The sequence below is a fragment of the Geotrypetes seraphini genome, chromosome 1, assembly GCF_902459505.1.
Source record: "Geotrypetes seraphini chromosome 1, aGeoSer1.1, whole genome shotgun sequence".
Taxonomy (NCBI): Eukaryota; Metazoa; Chordata; class Amphibia; order Gymnophiona; family Dermophiidae; genus Geotrypetes; species Geotrypetes seraphini.
The window spans coordinates 381,802,730-381,824,093 of record NC_047084.1 but is presented as its reverse complement, the minus strand read 5'-3'; the positions used below and the strand labels follow the sequence as shown (position 1 = coordinate 381,824,093).

General features: G+C 45.3%; 1 protein-coding gene across 1 annotated transcript in view; it reads left to right on the top strand.

The window, feature by feature from the left end:
- The window catches only part of TNKS (tankyrase), a 498,734-nt gene that overhangs the window by 419,519 nt on the left and 57,851 nt on the right, over nt 1–21,364 (top strand). Inside the window, exons 21-22 of the mRNA XM_033915990.1 lie at nt 6,798–6,918; nt 14,359–14,456. Of these exons, the coding sequence (XP_033771881.1) occupies nt 6,798–6,918; nt 14,359–14,456 (219 nt within the window). The remainder of the gene's footprint in view (nt 1–6,797; nt 6,919–14,358; nt 14,457–21,364) is intronic.

Below are 21,364 nucleotides of genomic sequence, written 5' to 3'. Positions count from 1 at the left end.
TAACAGAATACCGCAGTCACACATGACAGGAATAGTGTTAGGAGAGTGCAACTAGGGCAACTGTCCCCTGGTCAGAGAGAGCCCTAAGCCAGCTGGAAGCTAAAGAAGCACTGCCTGGGCTTTGCTGTCTAACACCAGTTCTAGCAGGATACATATTTTAAATCTGAATTCTAATCACAAAATAGAAATAAAATTATTTTTTTCTACCTTTTGTTGTCTCTGGCTTCTGCTTTCACCTTCTTTTTACTCTCTTCCTTTCAGTGTCTGCACTCTCTGTTTCTTCAATCCAGCATCTGCCCCTTCCATCCACTGTCTGTTCTCTCCCCCCCACTTCCATATGGTATCTGCCTTCTTTCTATGCCCCTCTCCCCTTTCCATCCAGCCTGCTTCTCCTCGCTCCTTTTCACATGATTCATTCCAGCTTCACTGATCTCTTCATTTTTATCTCTCCTACACCAGATCTAGCATCTTTGTCCCTCTCTCCTTATTTCTCTGCTGACCCCCTTTCCAGCATCATTCTCTCTCTACTTTCTCATTCCTCTGTCTCTCCCCTTTCCAGCATCTGATCTCTCCATTCCACCTAACCCCTTTCCTTCCTCTAATCTTCCTGCCAGCTGTTTCCTTCCTTTTTTCCTTTTCTTTCCCTCCTCCCTCTATCCAACAGTAACTCTCTTCCCTTCCCTTCCCTTCCCTTCCAGCAGCATCTCTCCTTCTCCCTCCCTCCAGGTCCAGTAGCAACTCTCCCTTTATTTTCCCTTGCCAATAGCTTCCCAGCCTCCAACAGTGGCTTCCTCCCCTTCCCTCCCGACAGCTCTCAGTACTTGCCTGCAGCAGTGCAGAGATTCACTTAGGCAGCCTTGGGTCCTTTGATAGGTCGCGTCAGCCTCTGAGGAAAGAGGAAGTTGTATCATCAGAGGCAGGTCGCAACTCAGCAAAAGTCCCAAGGCTGCCTAAGTGAATCGCTGCGCTGCTGTAGGCAAGTACTGAATCAGGCCCCCCTGATCTCGCTGGCTCTGCACAGACCGGCAGGAGTTTTTGTGCACCAATCTCGCTAGCCCTACACAGACTGGCAGAAAATTTCTGCGGACCAGCAGTTGAAGAACACTGGTTTAGACTGTTAGTACAGACAATGATTCTATCTTTATTGGATTATTGTAATATAATTTATCTAGGATCTTTCAAAAAGAATCTAAAAAGATTGAGAGTAATCAAAAATACAGCCATCAAATTAATATTTGGTTTGAGAAAGCAGGATCATGTTAATCTGTATTACCGCCAATTACATTGGTTACCCATTGAAGCAAGGATTTTATTTAAATTTGCTTACATAGGCTTCAAATTGATATTTGGATTGTCTCCGATTTACCTTTTCTCCCATTTTGAGTTGTACAGGCCTACAAGGGATACCCGTAATTTCCATCTTTTTTCCTATCCCAAGATAAAATCCTGCCGCTATAAGACGTTCTTGGATCGGACGCTTGCATTTCAAGCAGACAAATTGCAAACTTGGTTAGGTGAATGCATCCATCAAGCCTCGTCATACTGTTCCTTTTGAAAATTAGTGAAGACTAATTTTTTCGATAAATTTATTACTTAAACCTGAAGGTCTTGAAATCTTAATTATGTATTTCACTACAGAACTATGTACTAGGAACTAGTAAACTAATTGTTTTGGTAAATTTATTACCTATATTAGAAGGTCCTGATACAGTAGCATGTATTTTTATTGCTTTGTCTTAAATGATCGTTTTTAATCATCATAATGTAAACTCCCCTTCGAGGAAGTAATAATATATTTTATACTGTTGCACTCTTCACTGAATGTTCAGTACTCTTTTATGTAAACTGCCTAGAACTGCTAGTGATGGCGGTATAAAAGAATAAAGTTATTTTAATTTGAGTTAATAAGTTTCTCATTGCAGAGCAGAAAAGACTTAACATATTGGGAAGTTTCCCTTGCCCTTCTTGTTATTTCTCCTTCCTAGAGGTTATCTATTGCTTTGGGATGTACTGAGGGACTGAGGCACTGCCCAGTGATACAAGGAGGCGGAATTGAAGAAAAATGTAAATGATGCCTTCTGCAATCATCGCAGGTGGGGGGGGGGGGGGAAGAACCCAATAGTCAGGACTCCTGTCCCTCCCTACAGGAAAAAAGATTACTGAGATAAGAACCTAATCTTCTCTGTATCTACTATTATGTATTAGTTTGATACATATTTTCCTGGTGTGTATTTAGTGTGCTTAGATCATCATCAGTGACAGAGGGTACTTGGGGAAGGCAGCTGGTGCAACTACTACTACTATTTATCATTTCTATAGCACTGAAAAGCATACACAGCGCTGTACATTCAACTTGCAACAGGTGGTCCCTGCTCAGAAGAGCTTGCAATCTAATTTGGACAGACAGAACATATAGGGGGGTTGGGGAGATTCTTAAAGAGAACGATAGAATACACATAGGTACTTTTGTGGCGAGTGGGTGTTAGGAGTTGAAAGCAGCATCAAAAAAGTGGGTTTATAGCTTGAATTTGAATACTGCTAGAGACAGTACCTGACATAAAGACTCAGGCAGTTTGTTCCATGCATATGGCGCAGCAAGATAGAAGGGACAAAGTTTGGAGTAAGCAGTGGAGGAGAAGGGTACCAGCTGCACCAGGTCCAATCAGTACAGAAGTTTCTGCTATATTCAAAAGTGCTCCTACTGTCCCTTCACTAATGACATCAGTAATCACGATTAAAAAACAACTTGCATTTCTGTGCAGCTCCCTCTTTCCCTGCTCCCACTGACAGAAGACTGGTGCTATAAAATGCCATTTCTTTCACCCAAGCCTCCTGCTTCTCTCCTGCATGTGTCAAATAATCAGGAATTTGAACTACATGGGCAAATGAGAGAGAGAGAAAGAGAGGGGCAGATAGGCTGAGGACAGATGGGAAGTGAGAGAAATAAAGGCAAACGGGCTGAACATTATTTTCAATTCACTTTAATTCAGTTGTCTAAGATATATATATATATATATATATATATATATATATATATATATTTCCAGTGTAGTAGGTGTGTCATTCTAAACAAACGAGTTCTCTCCATGGCCACGTGCCATATGCAGAAGAAATCCATTCCAGATTTTTTCTGTGATCCTCCTTTTTCACTGGGAGCTCTACTGCTATCTGCAGGTTTTCCCTTCTGCACACAAACTGGAAGGAGTGTTTCTATTCTGCTCTCCCTTTTTCTTATTTTATTTGGTGTTTTTGACTTTTATTCGGTGTTTTCAGTGCTTGGAGCTTTCAACTTGGTATCAGCTCTGCTTGTGTAGAGAAGAAGCAGACTAAGGTCTGCAGCTGACAGGCCAATCCTTGGTGGTACCTTTATCCAGCCTGCACAAGTATTTTTAGAGCTCAGGGCTGTCCTTCACCTACTGCTTAGCAGGGGTTTGAGTGCAGGCTGTTAAGCTTCCATAGGAAGCTCAGTGATGTCTTGCAGGGTGCCGGCTGCAATTTTTGCTTCCCTCCTTTTGTTAGCGTATCCGTCAGTCCACAAGAATGCGGTCAGACGCCATATCTGACTGGCTGCCCAGAGATCAGCGTTGAAGAAGCATTTCCAGCATGAGGCAGTGATTCTTCTCCTTTCCAGCTACTGTAAAGAGCAGAGGCAGGCTGCAGCATATTGCCAGCACAGGTCACAGTGAATAAGGCTATTACAGCCTCTGAGGTGTATTGGGAGTGGGGGGGGGGGGGGTCCTGAAAAATAATATTTTTAGAGTTCCTGTGTGTTCTTCTTGCTTCCCCCCTCCTGAAAAATCGTAAATTCACTGTTTTTTAAATTCAGTTAGTTGGGTGGAGGGGTTACCATTTTTAGGCGTGAAAATCTTGATGGCCATTTTGGATTTTTAGCAATCTCTTTTTCAAAAGTTCCCTGCACTTCCAAAACTTCAATTTATGCCTCAAAATTGGTTGGGATGGAGTCCTTAGGCTCTGTTACCCGAGATTCATGCCAGGATTGTGCAAATTCTGTGCCGCATGAGCATCCTTGCGCCACATGCCGCATAGCGCAGATTGGAGAGGCAGGAACAGCCAGCTTAACCTCGCCTCTGCATACTCAGATGTCAAAAAGGGCGGCTAGCCCACTGGGACAGCCTTTACTGTTTTCGGGATCTAGAAAACAGTGACCGTTCTGCGTGTAAGGATGCAGATGCCCCAAGCCCTAGAAACGCAAAGTAGAGTCATCACAGGGTAACTTCAGCGCTCCCTGGTACAGATGTCTTTTCAGACTTCTTGATAGTTTTGTGGAAAGCCTTTCACAAGAGCAGTGCTTCTGCGCAGTCCCGCTGTGTGTAGGATTTGCCTCATTGAGACATAGCCTTCGTAGGCACATCTTCACAGTCTGCCGCTGTTAAGTACTTGGGAGACCTGTCTCCAGGGGATACAGATGATGATGATAATCTTACTGATCACTTATTTTCTGCAGATGCTCCTCCCATGGCAGGGGACCTGGGACTGTATGCTGGCACTTTAAATCCTATTTTAGCTTCAGAACCTGGGGACATTCCCATGGTTCTGCATTTATTTAAGTCTGCTGCCTTACCAGATTTTATTTGGACTTTCTTCATGAGTTGAATTTAGACACACAGCCAGCTTCTTCTACCTCCTACTCCCTCATGTGTAGAGTGAGGGTCCAGTGTTCTGCATTTCCCTGGCATCTCAGAACAGTGGGATTCTCCGGAGGGGTCTCTCAAAGTAGCAAGAACCATGTCAAGGCTGTATCCTATGTATCCTATGGCACAGGAGTGTCAACCTTTTAGTCAGCTTAAAGTGTATTCCTTGATTGCTCAAGTTACCAAGCACACCTCCCTTCTGAGTGAAGGCGATGTAGTGCTCAAAAGAGATGCAGGACCACCAAGTAAATGTAGTACTCGGGAGACTTTTCGAGGCAGTGGCTTTGGGAGTCAAAGCTGCCTCGGCAGCATCTTTTGTCACACGTGCTTGTCTGTCCAGACTACACACTTTGGAGAGTGAGGGAGATAATCTTCCCCCCCCCCAGCTACTTTTATCTGGTGTGGATTATGTAGCTGACATTCTATATGACATTATATGGGTCCTGGGTAAAGCATCAGCTTATTCCATTTCTGCTCATAGAATGCTCTGGATCAGACAATGGGCTGGTGATTCCACCTCTAAAGTTACTCTTGCCAGGCTCCCTTTTAAAGGGTAGCTGTTATTTGATAAAGGCAAGTATGAGCTCATGAACTGCATAGTGGACCATAGACCCAAGACCTCCAGAGGCTCAGGGCATGTTAATTTTTGTGGCTTCAGGCGCCCTCAACATTATTCCAGTTCCACATCATAGAGATTCTCCCAGGGCTACAGGCAGAGGTTTTCTGGATCCAGGCACAACTAGGCCTCCACTTCCCATGCTGCTCCATTTACCAAGAGGTTGTAATGATGCCAGCCCAAGAAAGGCAGGCTTTCAGCATTTTTGCACTGGCTTCTGGATGTCATTTGGACTGGCTTCAAGCTGGAATTTGCCCAGTCGCTAATGGATTGGTTTGTGGACTCTCCTGCAAGGCGCCTGTAAAAGGCAGACAAGGTTCAAGCCACTGTGAGAAAGTTGCTAGATATTCAGGCCATAGAGCCTGTGCCGCCTGAACACTCGAACTCAGGGAGATACTCCATATACTTTATCATGCCAAAGAAAGACTCCGACGATTGTAGACCCATTCTGGACCTTACTCATGTAAATACAGCACTCTGGAAAATCATTATCAATTTTCAGCTCTACCCTTCAGCCTGGCAACAGCTCCTTGCACCTTCACCAAGGTGATGGTTGTGGTAGCAGCTCACCTGTGCAAGATGAGACTGCAAGTGTATCCATACCTGGATGACTGGCTGATAGGGCCCCCTCATTGTCCAAAAGTCAGTGCACAGTGGATCAGGTGATCTGAGACCTGGGCTGGATTGTGAATTACCAAAAGAGCAATTTGACACCGACTGAATCCCTGGAGTATCTGGGAATCATATTCGACACAACTGCCAGCTATCTACCAGGGACTCACAGACAGAAGCTTGGATAAGTTGGCTCCATCAGTGTGGGACTATCTTCAAGTCCTGGGGTCCATGGCAGTCATGGTAAGATGTCCCTTGGGCAAGGGCCCACATGCATCCTCTCCAGCATGCGTTAATCTCACGCTGGACCCCACACCTACTGCACTGGAAAAAGAGATTGTCCTTACCTTGATAATATCTTTTCCAGTAGATAGGTGTGTTATTCTGGACCCCTGCCCTGTCCATCCTGATTGTTCTTCTCCAAGTATGTATATTGGATACCAGTCAGCCCTTTGTGCCCAGAAGAATTCTGTATAATGTGTTCTTGGCGTCTGCAGAGATACTACCTGAGCTCCTTTGATGCTTCTGTTGACTGTTACTTGTTCATTGAATGTTCAAGTATTATTATGTTTGAGCAGAACAGTTGATTTGTTTGGGAACGTTCCCATTTTTGTCCTTCACATAATTTTGATGGAGCTCTTGCTTGCTTGGGTACTAAGTGCAAGTGGCAGCAGAGCTCCCAGTGAAGTAGGAGGATCATAGAAAAAAATCCAGAGTAGATTCCTTCTGCATATGGCTCACGGCCATGGGGAGATAGCCCGCTTGTCCAGAATGACACACCTATCTACTGGAAAAGATATTATCAAGGTAAGGACATAATCTCTTTTTTCCCAACTTTTACTTAAAGTTTTGAATTGTACTCTGAAGTACCTAGAGAAACAAACTGAAATATTAAAACATTTTCTTTAACTTTTCAGATAACCCTTGATGTTCTGGTAGACATGGGCCATGAAGAATTAAAAGAGATTGGAATTAATGCTTATGGTCACCGACATAAGTTAATCAAAGGTGTAGAGAGACTTCTAGGAGGACAACAAGGTAGATCTGTCAACAAATGGATATATGTAGTCTACATTATATGTAAAATAGCTTAAATCAGCGATTTCTCAACCAAGGTGTTATGGCATACTGGTGTGTTGTGAGACCCTGGGAGGTGTGTTACAAGGTGACGATGATGGCAGCTACATGAAACACAAGGAAAAAGATGTAGCTGCACAAGACCCAACAATCTGTCCTATTTTCATGTGAGCTGTGCTCTTCATTTGGTGTGCGGACACTTTCCATATATTTAGGGAAGAGGGTGCTATTTGCTTCTCTCCCAGTTCTGTTCATATCCAAGACTCCATGATTTTGATTGTCAGAAATGGCTTCCTTTGTCTATGTCAGCTTTTGATCAGAACTCTAATTAATCTCAGTGTCTCTTGAATTGATCAAACATCATCAAGTAAGAATCTTCTAATTTGTTTGCTGGTCCTAACAACATTTATGCGAACAAGCACTATTAATATTAATTTTATATTAATATCTCTTTATCTTTCTTGGGAGATATCTTGAGAGCGTCTAGTTAGGGAAATGGATTGAGACTTGTATATCAACTTTCTGTAGTTTTACAACCACACTCAAAAGTGTGTACAACCACAGTGTACATACAATACAAGGCCTAGTGTAATAATGGCCTACAATAATAGAGTCCAGTGTCAATTCAACCATTAGTTTCTAAGCTTAAGAAGGGATTGTGAGTTTGGTTGTAATCTGCCTTGTTTAAAGGCAGAATGCAAATAATAAACTATAAACTATTATGAAACCCCTGTTATAAGTAAGCAACTGTACTTAACGCTAAAACAATTTTAAAATGAAAGGGATTAGGACTTGTATCCTGCCTTTTTGTAGTTTTACAACCACACTCAAAGCGGTTTACACACAGGTACTTCAAACATTTTCCCTTTCTGTCCAATGGCTCACAATCTATCTAATATACCTGGAGCAGTAGAGGATTAAGTGGCTTTCCTAGGGTCAGAGGGAGCAGTGAAGGGTTTGAACCCACAACCTCAGGGTACTGAGGCTGTAACATTAGGCAAAGTTAGTTAATATATAAAGTTCTTGCATGTAATAGTAAAGATATTAAATAAAGAGGTAAGCAATTTATCTAAGTAAATGGGATGTTTGAAAATTGACTATCCTTCTTGAAGTAAAAATATGCAATAACACTTGTGTCTTTACTCATGGAAAAAGTTGTGCTCAGAGCAGTGCCTCTATCTGCCTCAAAACACCTCAATTTTACTTAAAATCATTTATTATGGACTTCTCAGATCTTTCTACTCTTGTATTATGCCAGGTTTGTGCTGGATGGTTGGCTGAGGAATGTCCATGTGCCACATGCCACAGCACATGTGATGGAGGTGGGAACCTTGGGCTTTAGCCCCCTTTAGTAATTCTAGGACTGGGGAATCACAGGGGTCTTGTTTGTCAGGGAGGAAATCCTTCCTGGAGCCCAAGAGACGACAAGATGAGTCCCTGAAAGGGTCCTTTGGGCTTCCTACTTAGAGCTTTACCTTGATTTTGTGAATCACATGTGGAAAACTTATTTAAGTGAAGTTGTTGGGGTCCATCTGTGCCCACGGAAGGTGCACCTGTGGTCTGGCCTCCCATAATGTGCCTCCCCCAGAGAAAGTTTCTGATCTGGAACCAGATGACTAGTCAGAGTCCTTGCCTTTACTGCCCCAGAGTGAATCTTCGATTTTAAGGAGATTCAGGGTCTCAATCATAGTCTGCTTGCCAAGATATGTAGTTGGACCTTGATCAAGGGGAAGACCTGTCAGTACACTGCCTCTTCAAGTCAACAGAATTGCTGGAAGTTATTATGGATTCCCTGTGGGAATTAAATCTGGAAGATCCGCAGATCTCGGCTTCACAGTGCTCTCTAAGACTCGCTTCATTTTTTCCCTCGCATCCTGACATTACTTTGCTAGTCCCGGAGCATTGGGAGATTCCAGAGGGGTCGTTGCGGGTTGCTATGATGATCTCAAAGCTGTATCTCGTGGCTTCTAAATTTCAGTAGCTGTTCATTAAGCCTAAAGTGGATTCCTTGGTAGAACAGGTTGCCAAGCGTACTTCCCTGCCTAATGAGGTGTCATGTCAGGGTAGATGTTTTCCTTTAAAGACACTTCAAGGCTTTGGCCTTGGGAATCAATGCGGCACATGCTTTCCATACCAGATTATGTTGGACTCCCTTGGTAGATGATGACGTTTACCCCCAGCTGGTGATGGTGAGAGGTTGACTATGTAGCAGATTCCCTGTATGATATAATTAAAGTCATGAGCAAGATTTCTACTTATGCCATTCTGCTCGTAGAATGCTCTGGATAAGACAGTGGGTGGGAGATTTGGCTTCTAAAGCAATACTAAACAGGCTCCCTTTTAAGGGGCAAATACTGTTTGGTAAGGGATTAGATGATCATATGGCAGATCCTTGCTCAAAAGCTTTGCCTGACAGCAGACCTTGGACTCCTAGAGGGTCAGGTCAAGCTAATTTTCAAGGCCCTCTGTGATTTCATCAGTATTCGGGAAGAGCCTCTAACCAGAGATCTTATCAAGGATCTAGACAGAGCTATGGAAATGCTAGGCAATCTCAGTTTTCTGGTTCTTGAACCACAGCCACTTCCAAAACTCTCCAATGATGCCAGGTTAGTGGCCAGACCTCCGTAGATAGGTGTTAAGTTGTCAGCTTATTTGGAAGGCTTGGAAGCTGATTTCCTTGGACTGCTGGTTGCTGTCACCCCGTCCAGGATATATTTGTGGACTTTACGGATGGGCGGCCAGCGAAAGCAGTCAAATTCCAGGCAATGGTGACAGGGCTCTTAGACATTCAAGCCATAGAGGCCATGTCTCCCGAAGAATCCAGCTTAGGCAGATACTATATATACTTCACAGTACCCTAGAAAGACTCAAATGACTGGAGACCAGTCCTGGATCTGAAGTCTGTCAATGCAACACTAAAAGTACTGCCATCCACATGGAGATCATTTGTTCAGTCGTGGCAGAGGCTCCAAGGGAGTTTTTAGCCTCCCTGGACTTAACAGAGGCTTATCTGCATATTCCCAGAGCACAGAAAGTATCTGAGGTTCCACATTCTGGGGAGTTATTTCTAGTTCTCCACCTTTCCCTTTGGTCGGGCCTGTCTGGCCTGGAACCTTCTCTCTGATGTCAGAATTGATGTCGGGAGAAGGCCTGAAGGGCCAGCTGCGTGCAGTGTGAGTTTCTGCATGCGCCCTGTGCGAAGTTGCTGATGGATGCTGCTGATGGAGTGTGTCAGCTCTGGCAAGGTTGCAGGGTGTGTTTTCGGAGGTGGGGGGTGATGCAGTGGGCAGGGAGGGATCCCTGGCGGCAGCCAGGCTGCATACCCCCAACATGCGGCCCACATACCACCAAGGGTATGCATACCGCCTGTCGAGAAACACTGCCCTAGAGTATTTGGGAATTTGTTTCAATCCATGTTTCCAAGTTTATTTGTCACTTGATATACCGTCTATCAATGGATAACTAAATGGTTTACAATAACATTATAATAAAAAATAAAATCAATTTTGAGTAAAAATTAGAAAATAAAATTGCTGGGGTTAATGAACTAAGCTATACTTACTGGAACCAATGGGAAAGGGGGAGGGAGGGGAAATTTAAAAAAATACATTGAGATGGAAAATAAAAGAAAAAGGAAGACTACCTTAGATTTCAAAGCTAAAAAAGCTTTTCGTCTAAGTTGGGTTACTCTTGCCACATCTGGAAATATTTGGATTCTAACTCCACAAAACATTGCCTGTTTATTTTTAAAATATATTAATTCTTTCTCCTCAATGATGGGGGCTTGATGGGATTTCTGATTTTCTCTGACTGATATAAGTTGTATTAAGAAATAATATTTCTATATTTTTTGTGTAAATTCCCATATCCTGTATACTTGTTTGGATACGTTAATAAATTTCAATTTAAAAAAAGGAGGAAAGAGGGGGAAGGAGGAGGCCATAGGAGGAAGGCCATGTTTTTCTTCCCGAGTCATGTAAACAGAAGATCTGAAGACAAATTTCAGACCTCTTAACAATGCCAGCGCCTACAATGCGATACTATCTCCAGGTACAGGGGTCCATGGTAGCAACCACAGAAGTGGTTCCGTGGGCAAAGGCTCATATGTGCCCATTCTAGGACATTCTATTGTTGCGCTGGTTCCCACAGACAGATCTCCTTCAGATCCATCTGGATGGAGGAAGAATGGCACAGCTTGCGTTGGTGGGTGATACTGACCACAGATTCCAGTCTTTACAGCTGGAGGGGTTCATTGCAATGGCCATCCAATTCAAGACTGAAGGACTCCCTCTCAGAGGAAATGGTCAATAAACAGACTAGAGCTGAGAAGCCATATGATTGGCATTACAGACCCTGGGGAAATCCATGGAAGGCAAAGCCATAGGGTGTTTTCAGACAATGCCATAGCGGTGGTGTATGTCAACTGGCAGGGAGGCACCAGTAGTGCTCCATTAAGATTGGAGGCCAAATTTTTCCATTGGGCGGAAATCCATCTGCTGGTGATCTCTGCGGCTTATGTAGAAGGGGTTGAGGATGTGCAAGCCGGCAGACTTTGAACCCAGGGGAGTTGTCATTGTCCCAGGTAGCCTTTCAATACATTTTGCAGTATTGGGGATGACTAACAGTCCATCTGATGGCTTCAGCAATGAACAAGAAAGCAAGCTGTTTCTTAGCCAAGGATCCAAATCCTGGACTGGACACTTTAGTACAACCATGGCTGAAGAAAGAGATGCTGTAGAGCTGCTGTACATATTTCCCCATGGCCTAAGATAAGTCGGGTTCTCCACAGAATATCTCTCCACCTGGCATTGGTAATTCTGGTAGCTCTGAATTGGCCGCAGTGGCCTTGGTACACGCATCTAGTGCATACACAGAGAGACAAAGGTCTCAAATTACCGGTACATCTAGATTTACTGCCACAGGGTCTAGTACCCATGGAAAATTCAGTCTTATGGCATGGCTCTTGAACGCACAGCTTTAGCTCAGATAGGGTATTCAGGAGTAGTTATTGCTACTCTCCTTACAACTAAGAAGCTGGCAACAGTCGCAACATATGCTAAGGCCTAGAATACATTTCAGCTTTGGTATGCTAAGGACAATATGGAACCCTTCAAGGCTCCGGTTTTGGTAGTCCTAGCATTTCTGCACGCTGGACTCAAAAAGTCTCTAGTGGTTGGATCTCTCAAGGTACAGGTAGACAGCCTGTCATGTTTCAGAGTCAAATTAGAAAAGGGTTCTCTGACTTCTCATCCAGGTTTAGTCAGATTCTTGAAGGGGGTGCTTAGGCTGCATCCTCTGGTAAGACAACCTTTTCCATCATGGAACCTTAAACATTGTGTTGCAGGGTCTCAGTAAGGCTCCTTATGAGACTTTACAAGATGTGTGTCTGCTGGATCTGACAGTCAAGACGGTCTTTCTAGTGGCTATTGCCTCAGCAAGGCAAGTCTCAGAGTTGCAGATGCTTTCATGCTGAGAGCCATTTCTTAAGGTTGCAGAAGCTGGGGTCTCTCTGCGCATGGTTCCTTACTTTTTGTCAAAAGTAGTTTTGGCTTTTCACATCAATCAGGAGGTCTGACTGCCTGCATTTCAGTCCAAAGGTTCAAAGAAACAGGACAAATGGTTGAAATTACTGGATGTGAGGAGAGTTCTCCGTTATTTAGAAGTGACAAATGACTTTTGGCTCTCCGACTGTTGTTTTGTCCTAACTAGTAAGACCAGGTTGAGCAACCCAGATGGATTTGCGTAGCGATATCAGTGTACATTGGCTGTGGTAAACAGCCACCCACCAATATCTTTGAGAGCTCATTCCATGAGAAGTGTAGCTTCTTCATGGGTGGAGGCCTGGGTGATCTCACCCAAGGAGATTTGCAGAGTGGCTACATGGTCCATACTTTTACAAAGTTTTTATAGAGTAGACATAGCAGTGAAAAAGGGCGCCACTTTTGGGTCCTCAATGTTAAGGTCAGGCTCATTTGTCCCACCCTAGATTCTAGAGACTTTTTTGATGCATCCCACTTGTCAGGACTCATATGCCCTGTGTAATAGAAGGGAAGATTAGGTTTTTACCTTGATAATCTTCTTTCTGTTAACACGGCATATGAGTTCTGATGCTCTGCCCTGTCAGTGTAATTATTCACCTCCTTAATGTCTTGGACAAGTATGTCTGTCCAGAACTTGAGATCTTGTAATGCCAGTCAAGTATTATGAATACAATGCAATGGTATTACAATTGCAATTGAGAGTATACAAACTCCATAAATGTTGGTACTGGTTGCACTCAGATAAGTTGCTTGATTGTTCCACTTTGTTTTGTATAATATGTTTTGATTAATATTGTTCATTATACTTGTTACAGGTCAGGGAAGTTTCCCTTACCCCTTCTTCGTATATTTCCTATTGTAGTGGTTATCAATTTCTTTGGTACAAACCGAGGAGGTGCAGTACAGCCCACTGAGGAAGGAGGCAAAGCTAAAGAAAAAATATACAATATAATTCCTTCTACAACAGCTCACGACTGAAGAGACTTAACTTACTTGTCAAGATTCGTATGCTGTGTTAACAGAAGGATTATTGAGGTTAATCTTCTTTTTCTGGTTGAAAGACCATCAGATGTCCATAAACTCCAACCCAGTTGTAAAAGAATTTTTGTAGTAATAAAGGGAACAACAAAAAAATAGTACTTTCTTTCATAGTCCATGAAGATGTAGAAGATCCTCACCTTGGTTATAGCAATTGGTTCCTTTCCTTAGAATTTTTCTACCCTTGATTCCTTTTATCTGTCCATTGGATATACTGTATATTGTATAGCACCATTTATAAAATATAGTTCCCTTATTCATGTATCCACTCCTTAGGGTAGGTAGCCTATTAACATTTTGACACTTGAACTGCTTGAAAGCTTATAAAGAGAAAAGCTCATGTTTATTTACCCAGTTGTTTGATTGAAATTGAACCCCTTATGGCTAGAGATTTCAGAAGAGTCAAACAGCTGTTGTTGATAGAGATACTTGAATTCTATGATTCATCCCAGTTGTAGACTATACCATGCCTTTCTTTTTGTTTCAGATGGATTATTTTATCTTATAAACCTATACTCAATGAGCTCCTGAGGGTATAATGGGGGCAATTAGCATGACTGGGTCTGAAGAGTGTTTGGGTAGATTCTTGAGGATAAGTTCTGGGTACTATTGTTGGGCTGAATCCAAAGAGGGTGTAGGGGGGGCAGTTAGCATGGAGTTTTGCTGCTTATTGGGGTTCTCCAGATGACTTTGCCCTGGTTTGGCCAATGTTGGAGACATGGTGCTGGGATAGATGGACCTTTGATCTGACCAGTATTGCAATTCTTATGTCTAATCTCTTATGGTTGATTTACTTTGTGATTTTTTTTTTTCTCACCTGCAGGAACCAACCCTTATTTGACTTTTCACTGTGTTAGTCAGGGAACTATTCTAATGGATCTTGCTCCAGATGATAAAGAACACCAATCAGTAGAAGAAGAGGTAAAAATATAGTTACTATATATTTTCCTTTAATTTGAGTGCATATCTTATTGTAAAAAAAAACCATTTCATTCTAAATCCATGTATTTAATAAAATACATTAAAACATTTGCTTATTTAATTAAATACATTAACCCCCCGGATTCTCTAACCGGCGCCCATGTCGACAATCACCTTAAAAGTGGCCATCAATCACAACAGCGCTGGTTAGAGAATCACGCCTCAAGCGCCTACGTAGGCATGATTCACACAAAGATAGGCACAAGAAATGTAGGCCTGGAAAACCCTGGCCTACATTTCTGGTGCCTATCTTTGCCAGGGGATCCCAACAATAATCCACAGCCTGCCATCACCTGATTGTGGCAGAGGAAACCCCAATTAACTGAACCAGCAGGGAGATCCCCGATTCCTCTCTCCCTTCCTCCCCCCTCCACACTTCTCAATTGATCCCCACCCCTCAACCGATCCTCTCCCAGTACCCCTCCAAGGAGAGACCCCGAGCTTGACATCCCCATACACACCCCTTGCACCTTTGATGGAACATCGACAGGAGGGATGTCCACTCCCTCCTACCAGCAGGCCTGCCTCATCAAAAAAAACCGGGCCTTCTCCTTCCCGGTGCACCCTGGGATGGAATGGGAAGGGGCCTAAGACAGTGATTTGCCCAGGCACCTAAAGTCCCTCCCATAAGAGGAACCTTAGGCACCTGGGCCAATCAGGGCCTTAGGTCCATAAGATGTTTCGGTGAGCCCTGCTGTCTAAGCTGATTGAGAATTCCTCTGCCGCAATCAGCTGATGGCAGCCTGTGGACTATTGTCAGGATCCCCCTGCAAAGATAGGCACCAGAAATGTAGACTAGGAGTTTCTGGGCCTACATTTCTGGTGCTATCTTTGTGTCTGCTTTGGTGTTCGGCAGCCTAAAGGGCCTATGTAGGTACTGTGCTAGCACCTCAATCTTGCCATTTTTTTTGCTGCTTCTAGTGGCATTCTTCAGTTAACTTAGGCATTGGTAGTACTTAGATATGTAACCACTACAAAGGATACCATTTATTTACATTGAGATACCATGATTCTTGCTTTGTTTTGTATGCCCTTGAAGCATATATCCAAGTGTTTTCAAGTAATGTGAATACAGCTGTAGAAGATTAGATCATGAAACTGCATGGTTCCTCTACTGTTGAAAGGTGAGCATTAAGGGGTTTATGTATGATTATGGTTTATTTATCTTCATATACCACATTTCCTGAGAGCAATACAAAACAGTTTACATTAAAAAAATAATTACAAATGGACTAAAAATTGAAATGGAACACTAATTAAAATAGGGAAGCAAAGCATTCTTACCAAGCGTCTAAATAGAATAAGAGAGAGAAAAATGTATGTGCGTATACATACAGTATTTATACTGTATATATGTGTGTGTGTTTGCATATATGTAGGGTGTAATGTGATTTGATCTTTTAAAATTGAAAATCAGACAAGCCACTGTATTTTGTAACATGCGGAACCTTCAAAGGTGCCTCTGGGTACCAGAAATCATAACTATATTACAATAATAATAATAATAATAACTTTATTCTTCTATACCACCTAATCTATAACTGATAAAACTAAAGACTGCACCAACAGTTTCTTCATTTTCTTTTATGATTGTAATTCATCCCCCTCTTCTTTTGTACCGGTAATTAAATTTGTACATATATATATATATATTTTATTTTTTGTAACAAATTGTCTTGTAGTTTGTCCCCCTATTTTTAATATTGTTATGCACATTGAAATACTTGACATTGCGTGTACAACACATTTTAAATAAACTTGAAACTTGAATAAACTTGAACAGTTGAAATGCTGTAGTGTCAAAATGTGATCTGATAGAGTGTAATTTCCAGAGCTTAGAAACCCTTGTGCACAATTTCATCTACTTGGATTTTTCATGGCTAAGTTCCAAACCCTCTTTGCTCAATTCAGGGCACTTTCAAATTCCCTCCTAGGCTACCAAGTATATACTCTTCTAGGCTTTCTTACTTCCAAACTTTTCCCTAGTCTACTAATCTTGTCTTTTACTTGCCTCTGGCCTTTTATTCCTTTTGAGACTACAAATAACCCAGGTGTCCTAGCTCAGTGTTTCTCAAGTCGGTCCTGGAGTACCCCCTTGCCAGTTAGGTTTTCAGGATATCCACATTGAATTTGCATAAACTTGATTTGAATACACTGCCTCTATTATATGCAAATTTCTTTCATGCATATTCATTGTGGATATCTTGAAAACCTAACTGGCAAGGGGGTACTCCAGGACCGACTTGAGAAACACTGATATACCTTCCCCCTCCCCCCCAGATACCTTTTTAAAGTTGCGCTGGTCCAGCGTGCTCTCCTGGGTGGCTGGCTTTGGAAGCAGAGCGGCGCAACGCAGGAGTGTGCCCTCTGCAGCACGGGACCAGGCAGGAAGTGCAAAGGTCACGCTCCTGCATCGTGCCGCTCTGCTACCAAAGGCAGCTGTCCTGCTGGAGTGTGCGCTGGACCACTGCAACTTTAAAAAGGTGCTATGGGCAGCTTTGAGCTGTAGGCTGCGGCCGGGCTGCAGGCAGCTTCGAGCTGTGGGCTGCAGGCAGGCTCCTTCAGGCTGTGGGTAGGCTGCTTTGGGCTTCCCAGCACCAGACGCACCCGTCCATAAGATGCACCCCCCCTTTAGAGGAGGAAATTTTTTTTCCTTGGTTTTTCCTCCTCTACAGAGGAGTACATCTTATAGAATGAAAAATACAGTACTCAAATATAAACTGGGGTGACCTTTTTCCCAAAAAAAAATGAGGAAAAAAGGTTGACTCGAGTATAAACAGAGATTAGAAATTTGGATGATCCTGGTGAGAATGTCTACAAAGAATAGACGTTCTTGCCATAAATTTTAACACAATTTTTTTTTTAAATTTAAATATTTTAATTGGCACAAAACCACACATTTACAATAACAGCAATTTAAAAGTTCCTTGAGAAGCCTTTCAGAAAAATGTATTTTTGAGTCTGCTCATAAAGGTTCCCTAGTGGCTACATGGGCTTGAAGGTAAGAAGCAGTAACAAACTAGAACAGGATGGTAGTAACAGAAAAATAAACCCAAACAAACCCTTATGCCCTATCCAGTCCTCCCATCTATACTAACTGTTTAGCTCCATAATTCCCACCTTGCCCCCAATGTATTAAGCAAACATAGCAACACTTGCAGCAACCCCCGCCCACTATCTTTCATGGATGCCCCCCCTCAGCCATCCATTGAGAACTTGATCCATCAATCCAGTATTCCTGAGCTGGGACAAGTGTTGTAGTTGGTGAGGATGAAGGGTGAGGAAGAGTGTAAGTAGAGAGATAAAAGGAGGTACAGTAGAAAGGAGGAAAGGTGGCAACCCTAGCAGGAGTGAACTGAGTGTAAAGCAGCCTGGAGAACTAGTGGCCTCCATGTCCTCCTCAGAAAAAGGCCCTCAGCCAGCATCGTGCTTACCATTGGAAAAAACTGCTGCTGCTGCCCCCGATGCTGAAGAAAGCTGTTCCTGCAGCCACCAAACTTAATAAAGGCACCACCATCCTTCATGGACATCCCACCTCGGACAGCATTACACTTACGACTTAAAAAAGCTTCTGCTGCTGCTCAACTCCGAAGAAAGCTGTTCCTAAGTCACCGAACCTAATAAAGGCACCACCATCCTTCATGAACTTCCCCCTCAGCCAGAATTACACTTATGATTTTAGAAAGCTGCTGCTTCTGCTGCTCCCAATACCAAAAAAGATGTTGCTGCAGTCACTGAACCTGAAGTAAACAGGTGTCACTGACGCTGTATGGTGATCCGGTGTGGGGCCTTGAGTATCTGCAAATGCTCAAGGTCTCCCTGCTCCTGCCTTCTCTGAGAAGGTGGGAGCCAGCAGACCTTGAGCATGCGCAGATGCTCAAAGCCCCACACTGGATCACCATACAGCATTGTCGGCAGCTGCTTACTTCAGGTTCGGTGGCTACAGCAACATCTTTCTTGACATCGGGAGCAGCAGCAGCTTTCTAAAAATTGTAAGTGTAATTCCAGCTGAGGGGGGATGTCCATGAAGGATGGTGGTACTTGTATTAATCGCGTGGGGCAGGGTATATGGTGGACAGCCACTCTGGTGTTTATCTTGGCGGCAGGGAGGGAACTCACACATGGATGCCTACAGCCTGTCAGGCGTTGAGCGTAGGAGGACATTTACCAATTCTATCTCTGAGAGAGCGAGAACTAGAAGGCCTTGAGCATGCGCAAATGCTCAAGGCCCAGCACAAGGAAGAGAGCAGATCTTCGGGCATCGGCATGTCCTGTGCATTGGTGCTGGTGCCAGTGCCAGATAGAGGTAAGACAATGTGTTATCCCAGGACAAGCAGGTATGATATTCTCACATGTGGGTGATGTCATATACGGAGCCCCAGCGCGGACAGCTTTTCAAGCAAACTTGATTGAAGTTTCAAGTTTGCTACACTGCACCACGCATGTGCATGCCTTCTTGCCCACTAGAGGGCGCATCCCCACCTCGTGGTCCTCAGTTCAGTCTTTTCCGCGGAGCCAGAAGCCCTGTGGAATTTGTGCTCTTCTTGTTTAGCCTTCTGACACCGCGGCTGAGTGTTTCCCTCTCGGTCGCTGTGCTTACTTTGTTTTTTTCTTTGATTGTGTATCGGTTTGCGTCAAAAAAAAAAAAATCTTTTATTTTTCTTCCGTTCGGCTCCGGGGGCTCCCGGGAGCCGCGGCCGTGGGACCTCGTTTGTTCCCGGCCGGGTTTCGTGTCCATGTCCCGTCCCTTGACGGGTTTTAAAAAGTGCACCCGGTGCAATCGTCTCCTTTCGATCACCGATCCTCACCGGTGGTGCTTACTTTGTCTGGGCCCTGAGCACCCGACCGACTCCTGTACTCGGTGCTCTACTTTTCAAACCAGGGCCCTCCGCCGCCGTCGCGCTCGTATGGCGGAGCTCTTTGCGGTGGACGCCGGGGCGGGGAAGGCCTCGACATCGGCCTCGGCCCCGGTCTTGACCTCGGCCTCGTCTCCCTCGACCTCGCCCCAACAGCCAGCTTCGTCGAAGCCGGTCTCCTCGACCCCGAAGTTGACGAAGGGTAAGTCCTCACTTCCTTCTTCTCTTCCAGCCTCGAAGAAGCCATCCTCAGGATCATCGACGGGGGCGGGTGGGTCGTCCTCGGCCCCGCCCCGAGCGTCGAAGTCGGGTGCCCCGCGGGAATACTCGAGACCGAGGTCGCCCTCAAGGGAGCACCCGCCGGCCCCGGATCTACCTGCCATGATGGCGGTGCCGGCCTTTCAGGACTTACTCCGTGCGCTCATTACCTCGGAGCTATCCGGTGCCCTCGCGCACCTCCAGCCGCCCTTGGCGGCCCCGGCGTCGGCGGCCTCAGTCTCAGTGCCCTCGACTTCGGCCCCCGGGACGGCCTCGGCCTCGGCCCCGGCCTTGCCCTCGACCTCGGCTGACCAGCCTGAGCGGAGCGTGCGGCCTCGGGACAAGGTGTGGAGGGTTCGGAGGATCTCCTCCTCGTCGAGATCCTCCAGGGGCTCCTCGCCCTCGGGTCGGCCTCGGGCGAAGCGTCGGTCGAGGCAGCCCAAACGTCAACGGGTCTCTCCTCGACGCGGTCGCTCCTCGCCGACCGGGGCCGAGACCCTTCGGGTCTCCGAGCTTTGCCTCGATAATCCGAGGCTTCTCCGTTCCTCCGAGGTTGGGTACTCGAGGGACTCTTCGCCAAGACGGAGGGGGCGTGCCTCGGTTCCCTATACCCCGGGGACCTCCCGAAGGGGTTCCTTGGGGCATGGCCGGTCCCCGACCCCGTCGAGGTCGCTTGGTGCGGCCTCTTGGGGTTCGGGTTCGGGCACGGGGAAGGAACCTCGTTATTCTCTTGAGGCTTCCCCTTCTTTCTTGGCGACGAGGGCTTCTCGTTCTCCCTCGCCGCCTTCGAAGCCCTCCTCCTTTTCACGATTTGTGCTGGATATGGGGAGGGCTTTGGACCTTGATCTGGCGTCAGGGTCGCAATACACGAAGGAATTTCTGGAGGAGCAGGATTTGCCCTCTCCTCCCAGAGAGACTCCCCGGCTGCCTCTTAACAAGGTTCTACACCAGACCTTCCTGAGGAACTTGGACTCCCCTCTTACAGTCACAGCAGTTCCATCTAAGATGGAGTCTAAGTACCGCACAGTCCCTTGTAAGGGCTTCGATAGGGCGCAGTTGTCTCACCAGTCGTTGCTGGTGGAGTCGGCGTTGAAGAAGTCCCAGCCTTCTCGGGTCTCTGCTGCGGTTCCCCCCGGGCGGGAGGGGCGGACCCTGGACAAGTTTGATCGTCGCCTCTATTCCAACTCCATGATGGCTGCCAGGGTCCTTAATTACGCATTCACCTTCTCATCCTATTTAAGGCAGATGGTGAAGGCGTTGCCCAGGTATTATGGGGTCATGCCGGATTCCCCTTGGAATTGGAGCCTTTATGGCCAATTTATCTCAGCTGCGTCTCTACCTTTTTCACGCAGTTTACGATGCCTTTGAGTTGGCCTCTCGCGTATCCGCTTTTGCGGTGGCGATGCGCCGTCTCGCATGGCTTCGTACTTTGGACATGGACCCGAACTTGCAAGAACGTCTGGCCAATCTCCCCTGTGTTGGCTCCGAGTTGTTCGATGAGTCCTTGGAGGCGGCGACCAAACGCTTGTCCGAACATGAGCACTCTATTGCCTCATTGGTCCGTCCTAAACCCCGGACTCCGCCGCAGAAGCCGTTTAGACCTCCTCCGCGGCGGTACCCGCAGAAGTCGACGCCGGCCTTCTCGAGGCCTCCGCCCCGGTGTCCCCCGCAGCAGGGCAGAGCGTCCCAACCAAAGCCTCAGGCGCAAGGAGCGTCTAAGCCCGCTCCGTCTTT